General features: G+C 39.1%; 1 protein-coding gene across 4 annotated transcripts in view; it reads right to left on the reverse strand.

The window, feature by feature from the left end:
- The window catches only part of smarcd3a (SWI/SNF related, matrix associated, actin dependent regulator of chromatin, subfamily d, member 3a), a 29,663-nt gene that overhangs the window by 5,987 nt on the left and 5,409 nt on the right, over positions 1-18,267 (reverse strand). For 3 of the 4 annotated variants that reach the window (XM_026935830.3, XM_026935829.3, XM_053233173.1), the window contains exons 2-8: positions 14,262-14,449; positions 12,669-12,758; positions 10,101-10,143; positions 9,177-9,299; positions 8,745-8,867; positions 8,168-8,263; positions 3,387-3,488 (exon numbers count right to left, since the gene is read on the reverse strand). In XM_026935830.3, coding sequence (XP_026791631.1) covers positions 3,387-3,488; positions 8,168-8,263; positions 8,745-8,867; positions 9,177-9,299; positions 10,101-10,143; positions 12,669-12,758; positions 14,262-14,449 — 765 coding nt within the window. The remainder of the gene's footprint in view (positions 1-3,386; positions 3,489-8,167; positions 8,264-8,744; positions 8,868-9,176; positions 9,300-10,100; positions 10,144-12,668; positions 12,759-14,261; positions 14,450-18,267) is intronic. The other variant, XM_026935831.3, reaches the window with a different exon arrangement.

Consider the following 18,267-nt stretch of genomic DNA (forward strand, 5'->3'; position numbering starts at 1 on the left):
TAAGGCACATTATGGTCAGTTTTGAAGTCAGGGTCACTTTTACCCTGAATGGCAAAAGTAATTCCATAATTCTTTTCAGCTACTTGTCAGAATAGCAATGGCCAGTACTAGAAATACCTGTGAATTCGCTAATAAACCTCAATTTTAATCACTGCATTCTGTGAGCTTTTAGAAGTACCAGATTTTCCTGTGGGTGCTCTGGTAAATCTTAGCATTGCCACAATCCAAAATGAACTATTAATTTGCCAAACCAATATTTAAGCATGACACATCACTGGTTCACCAGATTATTTTAATTTTGCCTAGTAAAAATAATTTCTACCAAAGGCCAGATTGTGCTTTTGGTCAATGCGCGTAGTGCAGCAGGTCATGGGAATGGGGAGGAATTAGTGCCTGCTAGAGTTAGACCATGAAGGTGGGTAGAGCCATGATAAAGTACAAATCAACTGGAGTGTGTTATATTATACATTCTTATACTACAGCACAGCTGAATTCTCGAATCTGATCCATCAGTAGGTGTGCATTATGTTTGTATACAGATGTGGACAAATTTGTTGGTACCCTTACAGCTCATTGAAACAGTGCTTCATTCTTCCTGAAAAGTGATTAAATTAAAAGCAATTGTCTCATGTATACCAGCGTGCCTTTGGTAAGTCATAGAGTAAAGCAAAGAAAGTGTGAAAAGAGAAAAATTATTGCTTATCATACAAAGATATTCTAAAACGGCCTGAACAGATTTGTTGGTACCCCTAGAAAATATGATAAATATTCCGATTATAGTCATATTTCAAGCTAACTGTTTTCTTTATTTAGTATCACACGTCTTCAATCTTGAAGTCATACAGCCTATTTAAATGGAGAAAAGTAGTCACTCTGCTGTTCATTGTATGCATCCCACTGAACATGGACCAGAGAAAGCAGTGGAGACTGTTGTCTGAGGAGATCAGAAAGAAAATTATAGACAAGCATGTTAAAGGTAAAAGCTATAAGACCATCTCCAAGCAGCTTGATGTTCCCGTGACTACAGCTGCAAATATTATTAAGAAGGTAGGGACTGTAGCCAACCTCCTTGGATGCAGATGCAAGAGGAAAATCGACCCAGGCGGAACAGAAGGATAGTGCAAATGGTAGATAAAGAGCCAAGGAAAACTTCCAAAGAGATACAAGCCGAACTCCAAGGTCAAGGTACATCAGTGTCTGATCGCAGCATCCGTCACATTTTGAGTGACAGATGGCTCAATAGAAAAAGACCCAGGAGGACTCCACTGCTGAAAGAAAAACATAAAAAAGCCAGACTGGAATTTGCTAAAATGCATACTGCCAAGCCACCATACTTCTGGGAGAATGACCTTTTATATAGATGAGACAAAACTGGAGCTTTTTGGCAAGTCATATCAGCTTTGTGTTCACTGATGAAAAAATCAAGCTTTCAAGAAAAAGAACTCCATATCTACTGTAAAACATGGAGGAGGCTCAGTTAAGTTTTGGGGCTCCTTTGCTGCGTCTGAATTAAATCTCACAGGGCACAATTAAATCTCAAGACTATCAAGGCATTCTGGAGCGAAACGTACTGCCAAGTGTCAGAAAGCACTGTCTCTGTCACAGGTCAGGGGTCCTCCAACAGGATAATAACCCAAAACACACAGCTACAAACACCCAGGAATGGCTAACATTGGACTATTCTGAAGTGGCCTTCTATGAGCCCTGATCTGAATCCTATCGAACATCTATGGAAGGAGCTGAAACATGCAGTCTGGAAAAGGCACCCTTCAAACCTGAGACAGCTGGAGCAGTTTGCTCAGGAAGAGTGGCACAAACTACCTGTTGACAGGTGCAGAAGTCACACTGAGAGCTACAGAAATCACTTGTTTGCAGCGATTGCCTCTAAACGTTGTGCAACAAAATATGAAGTTAAGGGTTCCATCATGGATGCCAATTACTTTTGTCAGTTTCAAGTTATTTCAGAGAAAACTGTGGGTTCTTCTTTTTCTGTGGAACAATACCAACAAATTTGTCCATATCTGTAACAGCATGACTTACAGTAGTTCCAGCTGTAACATGAATGTAAGGTTTAATGCGCTCATTCTAATGTTAACAGCTGATACACTTGTACAGTGAACACGCCACATAATCTAGGACAAATAATAAATGGATTTATAAAAACGTGGTGTTGTTTATGTTGTTTAATACAGTAAAATGTATAATCGTTAATGTGGTGACGTTTTTTTTGTTAGGAGACATTTATTTAACATGTATGGAAGGAGATGCAATCGTATACACTTTGTAACAGTCAAAGTTTCCCAACTCAAGAAAGTCTTCAGGACAGAGGAGTTTACACTTTCCAGTTTCTCAGTAAAATGATAGGCTCTTTTTTTTTTTTTTTGAGAGAGAGAGAGAGAGAGACCATACAACTGGAATAATGAGATTGAGCAAATCATTTGTGCATTATTTTCACACAACAGCATGGTCTGTCGTGTGTTATTCCTTACATATCAATCAAAATATTTTACTTTATGAATAACAGTAGGGAATATGTTTATTTCTTTCTCTAGCTGTCCATGCTGGTTACTACAATATCAGCAGCCTTCTATACCTAAGCGTCTGCTGGGCAATCGCAACCAAACAAAAACGAGCGACAACAGCAACAACAAAAGTGTGACATTGGCTATGTTTACATGCACATCAGTATTCTGATATTAATCAGAATTTGGCAATATTCTAATTAGTACTGATTCATGTAAATGCCGCAATCTGATTGCCTGATTAAGATTAAGACAATATTCTGATTCCGCAAATTTTGATTCCCATCCCTGGAATATGCCCGTTTTAATCGGAAATTTGTTGCATATGAACACCTTATTCTGAAAATCCACTGAAAGGAGATATATGCACATGCTCAGTCTGCAAAGAAGTGGGTGCTAGCAGATGCTTAGCTGTAGGTTACGTATTTAGGAATGGCAACTCAGGCATATTTACAATAACCATACATACAGGAATGTTCCGATGCCTGTATGCATATAAAAATCGTATTCAGAATATGGCTGCAACGCAAATATAGACCTTAAACCCAATTTGATGTGCATGTAAGCGCAGCCATTGAGACACACAGGATCCGGAACTTAAATATTGACATAAATTAGGTAAAACAGGAAACAGTGTGAGCGATCAGTGAACGTGTTGTAAAATCATGTGACGTGCAGGGGTTGATGGGTAGTGCACTCCTGCACCATTCGGCACTACCCTGACACAGTGCTAGAAGTGATTTATGATAATTCTGAATGTCTGTTTAGGTTCCTACAAAAGTTTTGTTGCATTAAAATGTAATAAAACTAGTGGGTACTGTATGGTGAGTAATGTGTACTATCATCCAGTAGTATGGCTCACACCTGGTAATCGAGCATGAGGAGCAGCGTGCACCGCACATTCACGTCTCCAGGCCTCTTCACCTGGAAGCCATCCGTCTCCTGCGTTGTGGGAGTGCGATGCCACTGTTGGAGAGAGTACAGTACAATGCACCAAGAATTACACACAGTCCATTCCTAAAGTACTACAATGGCAAGCACAATTCTTTTATTTTTGCTATACACTGAAGAGATTTGAGTTTGAGATCAAAAGATGAATATGAGAAGATAGATCAAAATTTCACCTTTCATTTTCTGATATTTATATCTAGATGTGTTCAACAACTTAGAACATGGCACCTAAGTAAATTACATTTAATATTTGGTTGCATATCTCTTGCTTGCAATAACTGCATCAAGCTGGCGACCCACTGACACCACCAAACTGTTGCATTCTTCTTTTGTGATGCTTTTCCTGGCTTGTACCGCATTTTCTTTCAGTTGTTGTTTGTTTTGGGGGGTTTCTCCCTTCAGTCTCCTCTTCAGGAGGTAAAATGCATGCTCAGCTGGGTTAAGGTGTGGTGATTGACTTGGCCAGTCTAAAACGTTCCACTTTTTTCTCCCCAATGACGTCCTTTGTTGTGTTTGCAGTATGTTTTGGGTCATTGTCTTGCTGTATGATGAAGTTCCTCCCAATTAGATTGGATGCATTTCTCTGTAAATTGGCAGACAGAATGTTTCTGTAGACTTCAGTATTCATTCTGCTGCTACCATCATGAGTTACATCATCAATAAAGATTAGTGAGCCCGTTCCAGAAGCAGCCTTGCAAGCCCAAGCCATGACACTACCTCCACCATGCTTGACCAATGAGTTTGTGTATTTTGGATCATGAGCAGATCCTTTTTCTCCACAGTTTGGCTTTTCCATCACTTTGGTAGAGGTTAATCTTGGTTCCATCACTTTTGTGACTCATCTCTGTATTTCTTTGCGAATTCCAATCGGGCCTTCTGATTCTTACTGCTGATGAGTGGTTTGCATCTTGTGCTATGGCCTCTTTATTTATGCTCTCGAAGTCTTCTTAGAATGGTGGATTGTGATACCTCCACCCCTGCACTGTGGAGGTTGTTGGTGATGTCACTGACTGTCATAATTCTGGGTGTTTCTTCACAGCTCTCACAATGTTTCTGTCATCAGCTGCTGTAGTTTTCCTTGGCCGACCTCTTCAAAGTCTGGCTGTTAGTACATCAGTGGTTTCTTTCTTTTTCAGTACATTCCGAAATGCTTGGGCAATGGCCCTGATCGATTTTCCCTCTTTTCTCAGCTTCAAAATGGCTTGCTTTTCTCCCATAGACAGCTCTCTGGTCTACATGTTGGTTTATCCTTTTTAACAACAAATGCAGTCTTCACAGGTGAAACCCAGGGCTCAAACTAAGAGTAGTTAATTGTTTAAACAATCAATCTAACAGGACACATGGGCAACAAGACACACCTGTCAGTCACGTGTTCCAATATTTCTGATCACATGAAAAATGGGTGGGTTCAAACAAAAGGTGCCATGTTCTAAGTTGTTTAACACATCTAGATGTAAATATCAGGAAATTAAAGCTGAAATTCTGATCTACCGTCTCATTCATCTTTTGATCTTGAACCTAAATGTCTTTGGTGTTCAGCAAAAACAAAAGATTTGGCCTTGCTGTTCCAATACTTTCGGAGGGGACGTTTCAGGAGAGTACAACTGGAGCAATGAGTTTGAGCAAGTAATTTGCTCTGCAAAGTCTAACCAGTCTGCCTGTGTGTCGTGCTCATGATTCAAAGACTTTGAATTGGACTCGTCTGTGGATCTAGTTAGCAAATACCATCATTATTAAAATGGCTTTTTGATGAAATTCTGTTTGTCCAGAGTTCAACTGAACCTCTTTAATACCAAGAACCTTTATAGGCACTTGTTTTTGCTGAAACTATGACCTCCCAGTGGTCCCCCAATCATAATGACAGTGACTCATAGCTCAACTCACTTAGTGTTATTGGACAGAGGATGAGCTTTCAAGGCCTCTCTAAGCAGGTAAATCACTGTTTTATTACACACCCCAGTCTGGTATGTGGTTTGATAAAAACCTGCAGGCACCAAGGACAGTATGAAGCAGCGTGAATAAACAGACAAAAAAAAATCCTTTTTTGCAAACCTGTGACATCGTCAAACAAAACAGGAGGCAAAGAAATCGGTTTGAAAGCAAGACAATGCTAACGGGGAGATGAAGACCTCTTCCACAGAAGCATACTGATCAGACTATAGGCTGTCAGCTATCCATAAATATAAAAAAATCCGTAAATACTAAGTAAACAAAGGAAGTAGAAGTAAAAGCTCAGGCTTACATTAACAGCACCAGTGAAACTGAGTTTTCCCTTCCAAACCACAATCTGAAGTCACAATCTGAAGTCAAATATTAAGCTGAACTATCCTATTAAATTGGAAAACAACAATACAATAAGCCGTCTGAAAGATTATCAGTAAAAAGTCTGATCTGCTTCAGTCAAAATCCAAAGAAATTTGGAAACCATTTCTACAAAATTTTAAAATAGCTTTAGAGGAAAAAGTGAACATAAAAAAAGAACATCACATTTATCACATTTCCTGTAAGTACAAAAAGCCCACATGTGTGTCTGTACATGTCTGTCCATATATATATATAGCTTGGGATTATTTAAAAAAAAAAAAAAAAGAGAAAAAAGTGAGAAGCTGAGTTTCGCAAGTGCAGTATTTTTAAGAGATTTGATGTTTTTGCCTTCAACCATGCACTTTTTTTTAAAAAAATTGTGCTTTAAGTTTGATTCTTGCTTCAGTGCCATTGCTCTAAAGTGTCATGGGCAATGGTTTATGTAAGATATTGCTATGGAAACGCTCTAACAACTTTTAACAAAGTGATGCTGTGAATGTTTAAACCAGGAACTTTATTTGCTCCAAAAAGCTCATTGTGCCAGTGGTCCTGCTGAAACCGTGTATATAGAAGGGTAGAGAGCTAGACTGCAACCTTCAAGTTCCTAAAGCGTACAAAAAGTCTACAAAAGAGGCAGAGACGGGGTTGAGCTTAATATTTAACCTGCTCATTCTACGTCACAGTGCAGCATAACACTCTCAGAGAAAAGCGCTAACTGCTCTCTTACTATAACATAGTGTAATTTACCATTCATACTGTTATCTATTCAATAGCTTCTGCACATACTCACTGTTATTTATTGTACACACACACACACACATATATATATATATATATATATATATTCAACCCAATATATACATATATATATATTTACATATTCAACCTGCACTTTGTTAATCTGCATTTCGCTGCTGAGTACCTGTACTGTGCAATGACAATAAAGTTGTATCTATCTAAAGTTGTATCTATCTTCGTGAGCTCACAGACGCCCACAACTAGTTAGTGTGTCGCTGACTGACAGGGGAGAGTGTGTGTCATCCCACCCACCCATCAGGCATCAGGGCTGCATTTTCCCAATGATTTAATCCTGGTTTTAATTTTACAATAAACCTCAATAACTACTTTTACAATAACTTTAATCCATTTACTCTATTATTTGAAACAGAGGTCCTGTTCACACCTGGTAATAACATCTGTCTCAAGTGATCTGATAACAAGTGGACAGCCAAAACACACAGCTTTTTATACTTGGCATTATAATTGAGTCTCCAGTGACCACTTGTGATCGAATTTCATACATCACTTCTGCAAGAGGAAGACTGTCACACACGTCAGTCTGTCACTGTATTTGTTCTCGGCAGTAATGTCCTGCAAATTTTATCTCATGTAGCTGTATGCGCTGTTTCAAACGTTGTAATTGCATGGCATGCTAAGGAAACTTATAAATGAATCGGAGACAAGACAGCGAAAGAAGCCACGAAAAGCTGCTGCTTTCGTCTCTGATGTTATAGCATCGCAACTCTACTGTTCAGTGCAATTTCTGAAAAGTGTTGCAATGATTACGTATTTTCCAGCTAGGGTAATGACGCAGTTGATTAGGTGGTCCTACGCTGCTGTCAGGGATGCATCGAGACGCATTTGCATTCACACTACAAATTTTATGTTGTCATATGCGTTCCAAAGCATCTCTGAAGGTGGCTTGAGTGATCAGATCACAATGCGTCTCCAAGCCACACAGAACTCCGTTCACACCAGTACTTAGGACTGTCCACTTATGAGCGGATCACCCAGGACGTATGCGTGAACAGGGCCTTAGGGATTTATTATAATATAGCAGCTAAGGTGGGGTAAATTTCTGAAATGCCAGCATAGTATATTATTGTGTAAAACAAAAGGAACTTTTTTTTACACTTTACACTCAAATAGGGGAAAAAAATGGACTGATCATACAGGTAACTTGCTGCTGTTTACTTTTTATCAACTGGAAAATCCATCATGGTGTACAATCAAAATGAATCTCAGGTCAATATCTGAATCAGAGGTTAAGCTTTTAATTGCTAATTTGTTAAAACTTATGGAAAGTATCTGAATTAACACAAAACTTAGATCAACAAATTATTGTTTAGCTCTAAACTACATTTAATGTAGTCCATTTCTGGAACAACACAGCCTTACGAATTAGGTAACTCTTAGAGGCAACAACTGTCTGTTCTCAGAGCGTCTATTTAAAAACCTAAGAAAGGCAGCATGACCAAGCATCAGCTACCACTTTGTTGATTTTGAGCATGAAATCCCAGATTGCTCGTAGTTTAAATACCTTTCTTATAATTGTCAACACCAAGGCCCTTTATTAGTCATGCAGGAATGAAGAACAGATGGATTCTCACCTCAACTAAGTGGTTATCAGGGCCATATAGGTCCTTATCCAGCTCAATAACCAAGCTCTTGAAGAAAGAAGAGAACTTCCTCTTTTGCTTTCCAGGCTAATACAGAGAAAAAAAAACATAGTATTCATTTCGGCATGTATACACACACATGCACACACACGCACACTTACAAAATCAATAGATTGCTTATCATGTGCATATAATTCAGCAATGCACAATGCAGGAATGAAAAAAGAAACGTCCTTTACAGTGACCATGCATAAGAATCAGAGAAAAACAGATTTACAAAACCATCTTGCTAGTTCTCTTTCAAATTTCTCCAAGGCTATAATGCACTGAAGCAGTCTCATTGGTATTTGCAGTGCCCAATGTCATATCAGCCCTTTCACATCTGCCACTTTAAAAAAAAACAGCCTGAATAAAACTTACTGAATAATTCAACTGTGCAGAACAACATGCAAATAAATTAATGTATAAAAATCGTACATAACTGTAACACTAAGTTATAAACAAATGATCTCAGTACGGTGTAAAAACAAAAGAAGAAGGTTTCATGGGAAATTTGGTGTTCACTCACATCATCTAGCAGCTTGCCTTCTACTCTTAGCTCCCAGGATGCAATGCTGCCCTCGGAGTCCTCTGAATCAGGCTTAGCGGGGTTAAACGTGTTGGAGATGTACAGTCGGAGTTTCCGCTTTTGCTGTAGGACGAAATGAAGATTTGATAATGTAAAGGTGAATTTGAAAGTGCTTATAAAGGAAATATTAATCCAGAATAGTAACATTGTCAGTATTTTGTCAGATTTTATACTTTCAGCTTTCAAGCATCGTAAACTATTTATCTTTTGTGTGCCATTCATAGCGTTATTTAAAAAAAAAATGAGTTATGCATCTTTAATTTGTAATTAGATGATTTATTTTTTCACTCTTTACTTACACATCTATGGGTGACCCATTTTAAAACTCAAGCTTGTCCAATCCCAATCAGGATAATCAGCGATAACACATACCTTCATCGGTCTCTTAAGAGCCTCTTGAATATCCACCCGCTTCCTCATAATAGTTTGGTCCAGTTTGCGCTCAAAAGCCAAAAGGTCCATGTACGCCTGCGACTCTGGCACCAGCTCACGGATCTAATGGCACGAGGTGACACGTGAGTGAGTAATAGGGGTGATGACAGCAGCCATTAATATCTCATGGCCCTAACTGCAGCGTGTTCTGAATATATCATTTTATTATTTTTCTCAAATGAACTGCTGCTAAAACAGATCAGGTGAAGTTCTCTGAAGGTGACATTTCCTATTACTCTCCCAGTAATTAACTCATCAACTAAGTGCTGGTAGCTGAACCTAGCAAACACTGAACCCAAGCCAGAAAATGCCATTTCCTCACACAGAGGAATAATCCTTGTTATTCAACACGCTCCAGATTTTTCATTGTATTGCATCATTCAGAATCACAATAAACCCAGAGCATCTAGTGCTCTTGGTAAAGATAAAAATAAAGCTTAAAGAATACAGAACATGCATTCTAAATAACCATGGGACAAAAATCATCCTGTCATTCTTTTTTTTTTTTTGTAATAGTACTATGTCAGAGATGCACATTTCCCAGCTGCACCATGGCTTTCTTTGTGGCATTTTCTTTACTGTGCCACCTCTACCTGAACTCTCAGAGCAGCCGCCGCACCATTACACACCCCAAAAACTCAACAACCACACACACTGCTGAAGGCAGGAGAGGTGCCCTTGTTACAGCGCACATTCCTGCATTGGACCCCAGATTCCCTCCCTTCCCCTTTCTTACTTCCCCTCGGGAAAAAAGGAGCCAGCGGATTTACCTGCACCGTTGACTTGGCACAAATAAAAAAAAAAAAAAACAATTCAAGACACAGACAAACAAAGAGAAAGAATAACCACAGTGATGCACCTCACCCTCTGAGGGAGAATCTTGTCTGCCATTTTCCTTCTCTTGGCACTACGGATGGGGAAAAAGGGACAGAAAGAAAGAAGGAGAGAGAGAAAGAGAGAAAGAGAGAGAGACAGAGAGAGAGAGAGGGAGAGAAAAGCATGTTACTATGGTGACTGATAGCAGAGTCCACAGGCCATCTGCTGAATAACTGGGACCCGTCCAGAATTGTTCCAGCTGTGTGTGTGCATGTGTGTGTGAGTGAGAGAGAGAGAGGGAGAGAGAGAGAGAGAGAGAGAGAGACATTAAGAGAGATAGAGAGAGGGGGCAGAGTGGTCAGAGACAGAGAAAAAGGGAGATTGGATGGATGAAAAGTAGGAAGGTGCGAGGAAGTGTGATATTGAAAGCAATTCTGGAGATTCAAGAGGTGTTCGTTCATATTCTTGCGAGTGTGTGCGTGCATTTGTGCATCCAGTGAAACCCATGCAGATACAATATGGTGCTGAATCACTAGGAGGGACTGAAGCAAAGCCAATTTGTACTCTCGTTATACTCTCTCCTGCATGAAGCTTTTCTCAATTTAGTTTTCACACTGGTGATTCAGAGCGAAAGCCGAGGGCTCGCTGTCTTTTTTTTTTATGATTTGCTCACCCATGTTGAAGAGATTAATGCAAAGAAACATTTTCTGAAAGAAACAAATTAACATACAGTCCAGGATGTTGTTCGTTTGTTTTAAGGCTTATGAGCGGCAATAAAAGCTGTGCACTGAGGCACTGAAACTTGCTAATAACACTAATCATAGCTGGGTGCAATATACCCTAACTAGGTGGATTGATGTTTAATCAAGTGCTTAAGTCAAAGTTTAGGTTGTTGCAAGAAAAATGGTACACTTGGTCTTTCATCTATGCTTTTCTTGCTGAAAGAGGTAACATCACTGAGTATTTTGTATACATTAACGCTCTCAACAATGCATCCTAACTGCAGACAAGGTTTCAGTAGACTGTCAGTATAGATAACCAACACCATGTCCCAGTTTGGTTATTCACCTGACCTTTAAACATATAGAGCACCTGTGTCATGTCCTGGTTCACATTAGGAAATGACGTGACCCTCTGATCACCAACACTCAGCACTGTTATCAGACTATTTATGAAATAGCGGCTCAGTTGCTCTCTGTGCCGGAGCTGATGCTTAGTAGTGTCTGAAGCAGTCCCAAGAGGTACAAAAGATAGATAACTGTTATTAGTACACTTTTTCCACACATTTATTATTCTTTATAGCAGGGGTCACCAGGTCCCCAGCAAAGTACTGTATTTCAGCAGATCAAACCATCCATAGAACGATTACTCCTGGTTATTTTTAAACATGAACCATCACAGCTTTTGTAGCAGGCTTGTCGCGAACACATGAATTTATACCAATTATTTACCAGACAGCAGCTCAGAGAGAAAGGAAAGCGTTTTTACAGACATTAATACATCTTTATTTCACGTACCCTCTCTGGTCTGATTAATGAATGGAACACATGCCTGGTTAAAAAAACTGATGATGAAGAAAGACTGTTTAAAGATGACTGAACATGTGAAGGTACATGATTGGTAACATGAAGTTGATCAGGGTTGTGGTGGACCTGGAACCAATCCCGGGAACACAGCCACAAAAACACCCTTGATGGCACGCTGTTATCTAGAAAAAACAGGAGTACCCAATGTAGGAAACCTACATGGACACAGGTCGAACATACAAAACTCCACACAGACAGTAACTCAAGCTCAGGATTAAACCTCAGACCCTGGAGCTGTGAGGCGGCGTCACAACATGACCCACGGCACATCATTCACATCATTTACTTGGACCAGTATGTGGCTTACTAATCCACTTTACCTCTCTCTCTTCTTCACACCTCATCATAACACATTATACGTGTCAAGAAACAAGCCCCACTCCTACACTTCTAAACTCCTAGAGTATCACTGAGAAACATATGGCTCCCCTGATGGAGGAAATGTATGTCTACAACCATTTGCCCCTGAGTACAGATAAACTTTCCCATAGCCCTTCGCTCCCACCCCAGACCACATAGGTCCTCTGAGACCAGCTGAGTGGGCTGAAGAGGTTGGGAACTATAGAGAAGTGGGATGTGGATTTAGATGTGTGGATGAATGATAGCTCCACATGAAAACTACACAGCTAAAATTCTAGGTAAAGGAGCCCAGAAGGCTGTATATGAGATGAAGAACAATAAAGGAACCTTCAAAGGGAGAACCTACAGTAGAGGCAGTCAGTCGGCTATGTTTGTGCACTAAAGAAGACCATGCAATTGGCATCCATGGCTAAGTCAAGGGCAGGTGTATATTATATCTAACATGCATACAAGGAGATTATATTCATTCTCTTAAAAACACTTGTTTATGAGTGGGAGCATTTTTTTGGAGTGGAAGAAGAATAGTAGCATATCAACCTCACTCCTCATGGTACTATCAGGAGTGCACACATGCATGGGAACCATATAATGCTAGTAATGCTACCATCTAATAAGCAAAGTAAAATCAATCACAAACTCAGTCTAACATGCAGCATAGTTAACCGCCTACTTGGATCCAATTGCTGGCTCAGACTGGGCCTCTCGCAAGTCCAATGGTCTTGCAGAAACCTCATTGGCTCCTTGGAATCCCAGTGGTTTCCTATAGGTTGAAATTTTGTGACTCTAATTATATAAATTAAATAGTAAAATTCTTTATTTACGTAGTACTTTTTAAGTCCAAACTTTCAAAGGAATTTACATATACAATATTAAAAAGACAAGGCTTTTATGGTAAGACAAATTATTGAACCAATCTTACATAGAGTAATGAATTAATTACAAGTCTAGAAGGATTATCATAAAAAGTATATTCAACATTAAAAAAAACTCCCAAGAACTATAGGTCAAGATAAACAAGTATGCATTTAATCTGGATTTAAAAACACCTATAGATCTACAGACTGTTCCTCATGTTCTCTGGAACACTATTCCAAAAATTAGGAGTTACGCAAAACAAACGTCCTCCACTGGCTGAGCTGCGATCGATCCTTCAAGCCAACAGCAAGTGCGCCTCATCTGAACGAAGTACTTGTGATCAGCTATACTGCTTCAAGAGATCAGCAAGATATACCACAGCCAAAGCACTTAAAGATTTAAACGTTGAAAAAGTCCAAATTAGAGGTTAGAAAAGCTATTTTACTCAAATGATAATATGAAGTTTAAGAGACGTTACTTACATTTGAGTCAAATAATAAACCAGCTTCTAGGGTTACACCAGTGTTCTTTACATCAGCATTTGGTTTCACAGAAACGCTATTAAGCTACAGGATAAGTAGTCACTGGCTAGATAAAACCATGGCCAAGAATCTACAGAGATCAGGTTATAGTATGCACTATAAAGGCATGTATTAATTGGAGAGTCTGAGTCCTAGATCACTTGGTCTCAAAAGGACTTTGGTCTGGGTTTTTTAAGTTTTTTTCTTGACTACAGTGAGTAAAAATAACTATAGTTAAAACAGGTTTTGTGAATATATATACAAAAAGACGTGTAATGTATTAAATAAAGAACAACTTAGCAGTACAAAAACTCCCACTGAGAGGGCAATGAAACAATTCTTCTTTTGTACCAGGCTTGATGCTTTGGGAGAATTTATTTTTTTTGCTCCATTGAGACAGCAATGACAGCACTCTGACAGCTACATGGCATAAATAATACTCCTCTTGAACGGAAGAACGAAGTGATTAGGCACAAACCGATGATGATGTAAGTGGAAGGCAAATTTTGGCCTTAATATTTTATGTACTATAATTAAACGGCACCTACAATAGCAGATGCATCTGCTGTAACCACTACAGCACTAATGCTCATTCTGGTCACTAGATGGTGCAGGAATAGAAGAGGACACGTTGAAGATGAGGTCAATATCAAATGAGGCTACAATCATCACAAAATTACGAAAACTGCCAACATACTACCAGGGCTCTTGCTCTTTTCATGTCAGAACATAAGCAATAATAAATCAGATGATAATTTATTACACTCACTCTTCCGACCTCAGATTTAAAAAAGGAGGATCTTGTTTAAAAAAAAGGCAAGACACTGTTTTCTTTATTCTAAGCATGGAGTTGTGCTGTGTAGAATCGGGAAGTACGTGATACTCACTTTCTAGGCCGGTTCTGGACGGACGGGGCTTGTACCGGTGGGGTAGTGGTGGGCCGTTTGCGGTTTGGGTCCAGTGTGGGGTTGGGCATCCCCGGCCGAATCGGGGGTGTTCCTCCATACGGGGGGCCAGGTGGACCCATAGGGGCACCTTGATGAGGCATTCGGGCCCCTGAGGTCATACCTGGACGCTGTTGGGACAGAAACAGCAAGTCACTGAGAGGGAGAACTATCAATGTATGTATGTTATTTGAATATTTATTTAAATCGTTGAATGGTTATTTGAATATTCAGATCATGCATGCCTGCTACAATAAAACATTGGAACATAAGTGCACATAGACATGGCACACTGTACAGTTCTACAATTTCACTGTAGTTTCACTACAGTGAAAGCTGTGGAGTGCACTCATGTATTGCCCTTCCACTATCAAGCAGTGATCTGGGCCACGGCCACACACACCTGTGCCTGTCATTTCATAAGCAACAGCTGCAGCAAGACTGAAGCAGGAGCACACTGCAGCTTAAGCAAAGTCGACTGGTGACACGAAGCAACTGAACAAGCATACCACTCTTTCACTGTCTGATCAGCTCAGTGCAAGTTTTAAGTATTTTTATTTTTACACATATACACAAATCTAGCACCCTATAAGATTCTCTGTCTTTTTTGGGGGGGGACTTTCAAAGTTTCTACGTCAAAGTTTCCAAAGTTTCCTGCTTAGGAAAGCCTTAAACCATACATGGAACTCGTGAGACAATTTTTCCTAGAGTGTACAATGCAAAAAGCCCATATATTAATACATAAATCCAAAGAAAAAACTATAAAATTCTCACAGTAACAATACATAAAGAATCTTGGATTAAAGCTAACCCAATTATAATCCAATTTAATAAACTCACCATCAAAAAACAAACAAAAAACAAAAAAACAAAACATGCAATACAATGTATTGTGTGTTATTTATTTTATTTAGTTATTATAGGAATAAGGAATAAGTATTCTTGGCCAAAGCCAAAATTCTGTAAAGCATTTGATGTGAGGCAGGATGCAAGTGTGCAAACTCGATACAATCTTTATAACAGCCAATCCAGGAATTGTAGTCAGAATATGATGCAGAGGTCAAGACACCGGAAGCTTGATAACATAGGAAAACACGATCATGAAACACAAACTAACACAGAACAGGCGAACACAGTCAGCGAACAGACCAATGACAGGATGTGGGGCGGAGACAGAATCAAAACAGAATTAGGAATTAGGAACATCTGTATACCTGTACACATGCAGTTATCTAATCAGTCAGTCATGTGGCAGCAGCGCAATGCAAGAAATCATGCAGATGCAGGTTAAGAGCTTCAGTTAATGTTCACATCAAACAACAGAATGAAGAAAAAGTGTGATCTTTGTGATTTTGCTTGTGGGATGGATGTTGGTACCAGAAGGGCTGGTTTGAGTATTTCAGAAACTGCTGATCTCCTGGGATTTTCACATACAACAATTTTCTCTATGCATTGCACTGTTGCCATATAATTGGCTGATTAGATAATTGCATGAAAAATTATCAATAAAAATAATTGCACTATATATATATAGTGTGTGTGTAAACAATATATATGACTGTAAATAATGGTCACTGAAGAAGAGCAAAGGCAGTGTCTTTTAGGCAAATTTTAGAATTCTGATTATGACTGAAATGATTTTAAAGTATTATATTTGATATTTTGTGGTATATAATCAAAATCTATATTCACCATAGTCCATCTGCACGGTTGATATAACCTGCATACGAGTTTATCTGGTTATATTCTGTATTATTGTGCAGTATTATTGTCTGTATTATAATCTATATTCTATGAATATATTCACTACATTTTTATACATTTGTATAGTTGCTTATTTTAACTTATTTTAATACTTTCCTGCTGCTTTATTGTCTCTTGTCTGCTGCAACATTGGAATTTCCCACCTGGGATTAATAAAGTGTTATATTATCCTTTCGAGACCTATCCTTTTACTCTTTCAATTTCCTCACTAATCCTTTCACTCATCTTTAGTATGTGCTTCATGCTCACGGTCGCGTCAGAGGCTGTCATTTTGCAGTGGATGGGATGCCATTCTTTTAGCCAAAATCCTCAACAGCGCTTTAAAGTAATCCTCAGTTATCATGAAAGATGACTTTGGTTTGGAAACACTACATTCTTCCTTCAGTTAAAGAACTTTTAACAGTGTTTTTACGGTGCATTATAGAAGAGCCATCACTGGTCACATTTTTTTCCTGAAACATAAAAAGTCGCCAACACAATAACTGTTTGAATGGCTGAATTAGTCACTTATGACTCATACAGCAGCTCAAAGTCACTGGAACTCACAGGACGTCAAGAGAAGCTGTGAAAACGTTTGGAGCTGGAGCCAAATCTCACAGCTCCTGTGCTCTCCGTAGTGCACCTCTGCCAGACATGGTGCAGTGACCCTCCTGTCCTGACCCCTTCACCCTTCCCAAAGTAGGCTGAACCCCAGGGTGTCCTGGGTCAGTCCAATCCCACTGCCTATGGGAGGGCAAGGAGCAATGGGACGTGAACATGTGGACACAGCATGAAGTGGCAACAACTCTCAAGGTCGCAGCGGAAGTTTGAAGCACAGAGGGAGGTTGGACCGGGCATCAGGAACAGCACCAGGCTGCCACTGAAGGCTCATTACAGAAATAGCACTAATGATGAAGCACCACTCACACGTGTTCTTCTGCTTTTCAGTAACCGGGGACGAACTCACCCAGGAACTGGGGAAAGAATGTTAATAACTGCTGCAAGATTATTTCGAGTTATTATTTTCTAACAAATAAAATATGCATGTCATATGCTGCTGTAGTGATCTTCTGACCTTTTACGTTAATTTAATTTTCCCTTAGTCTTGAAAGGGACTATTTCTAATTTCCAACCTATGGCACCATGACATACAGATAGAGGTGGGTACTCTGACAAAATATTATCTTTTCTATGATATGGAATTTTTTCTAACTGCCAGCAAAACATTGTGTTGCTAAAAAATAAAAATAAATAAATAAATAAATAAAAAAAACTGAAAAAACTGAGTGTGATGAAATTTATTGTGTACAAAAATACATTACTTAACATTGAATATGGGGGAAAAATAAACTAAAAAAATGATAATTAACATTTTACAATTTTGGAGATTCAGGATGTAATTTAACTGAAATCAAATCAGCTGAGTTTGTAACTAAAAACATTTAAAAAGTGTTATAAAAAGGTATCATGTCACCCTCGATATCTCCGAAAAGTGTACTGATTTATAATTTATCATGATATCAATATTATATCATCATATCGCTCATCCCTACATAAAACCATACAAAACAAAAGACTTGACGCTTCATCTCCCATGCTGCCTTAAAGCAAAGTGCCAGACTGCCTAGAAGGTGACACCTGAAAAGAAAGCGAAGCTGGAAGTGTAAGGAACTAGTCCAATTCAAATGGTTATTAGGAAATGCTAGTCATGTGTTTGCAATTGCAGTTTGCATGTGAGTGCACATAATTTGAGAACTGGTATTTGCATTTGCATTTTCGTGAACAGCGTCTTGCCAAATTTAAAATGGAAAATCAAGGTCTTAACAAGTAGCAATGAGAGAAACAGCAATGCCTTCATTTGTAAGTGGGCCTACTATGCTCCTACTGCAGCTCTGCTTATACTGAAAAGCTTTTGTAATCATGTCTTCGCTCGTCATTTCGCTCGTCAACAAGGTAAATCAGACGTGTGTGAGTGCGACATATTAATGCAGGGTGTATTTTTGGGAGGACGTGTGAAAAGTTATGAAAGAATACATAGCTAACTACTTCACAGAAATAGTCTTTACTGACTGTCCTGTGTTTTTCTTTAATATGCTGGTGTTTCTTACAGCCACAAACGTATCTAACCGGCCAAGAATCACTTCAGTCAGAAACGAGAGGAGAGAAGCTTTCAGTGAAGTGTCCTTGACACTTATTTTCCTTTTTT

The sequence above is a fragment of the Pangasianodon hypophthalmus genome, chromosome 4, assembly GCF_027358585.1.
Source record: "Pangasianodon hypophthalmus isolate fPanHyp1 chromosome 4, fPanHyp1.pri, whole genome shotgun sequence".
Taxonomy (NCBI): Eukaryota; Metazoa; Chordata; class Actinopteri; order Siluriformes; family Pangasiidae; genus Pangasianodon; species Pangasianodon hypophthalmus.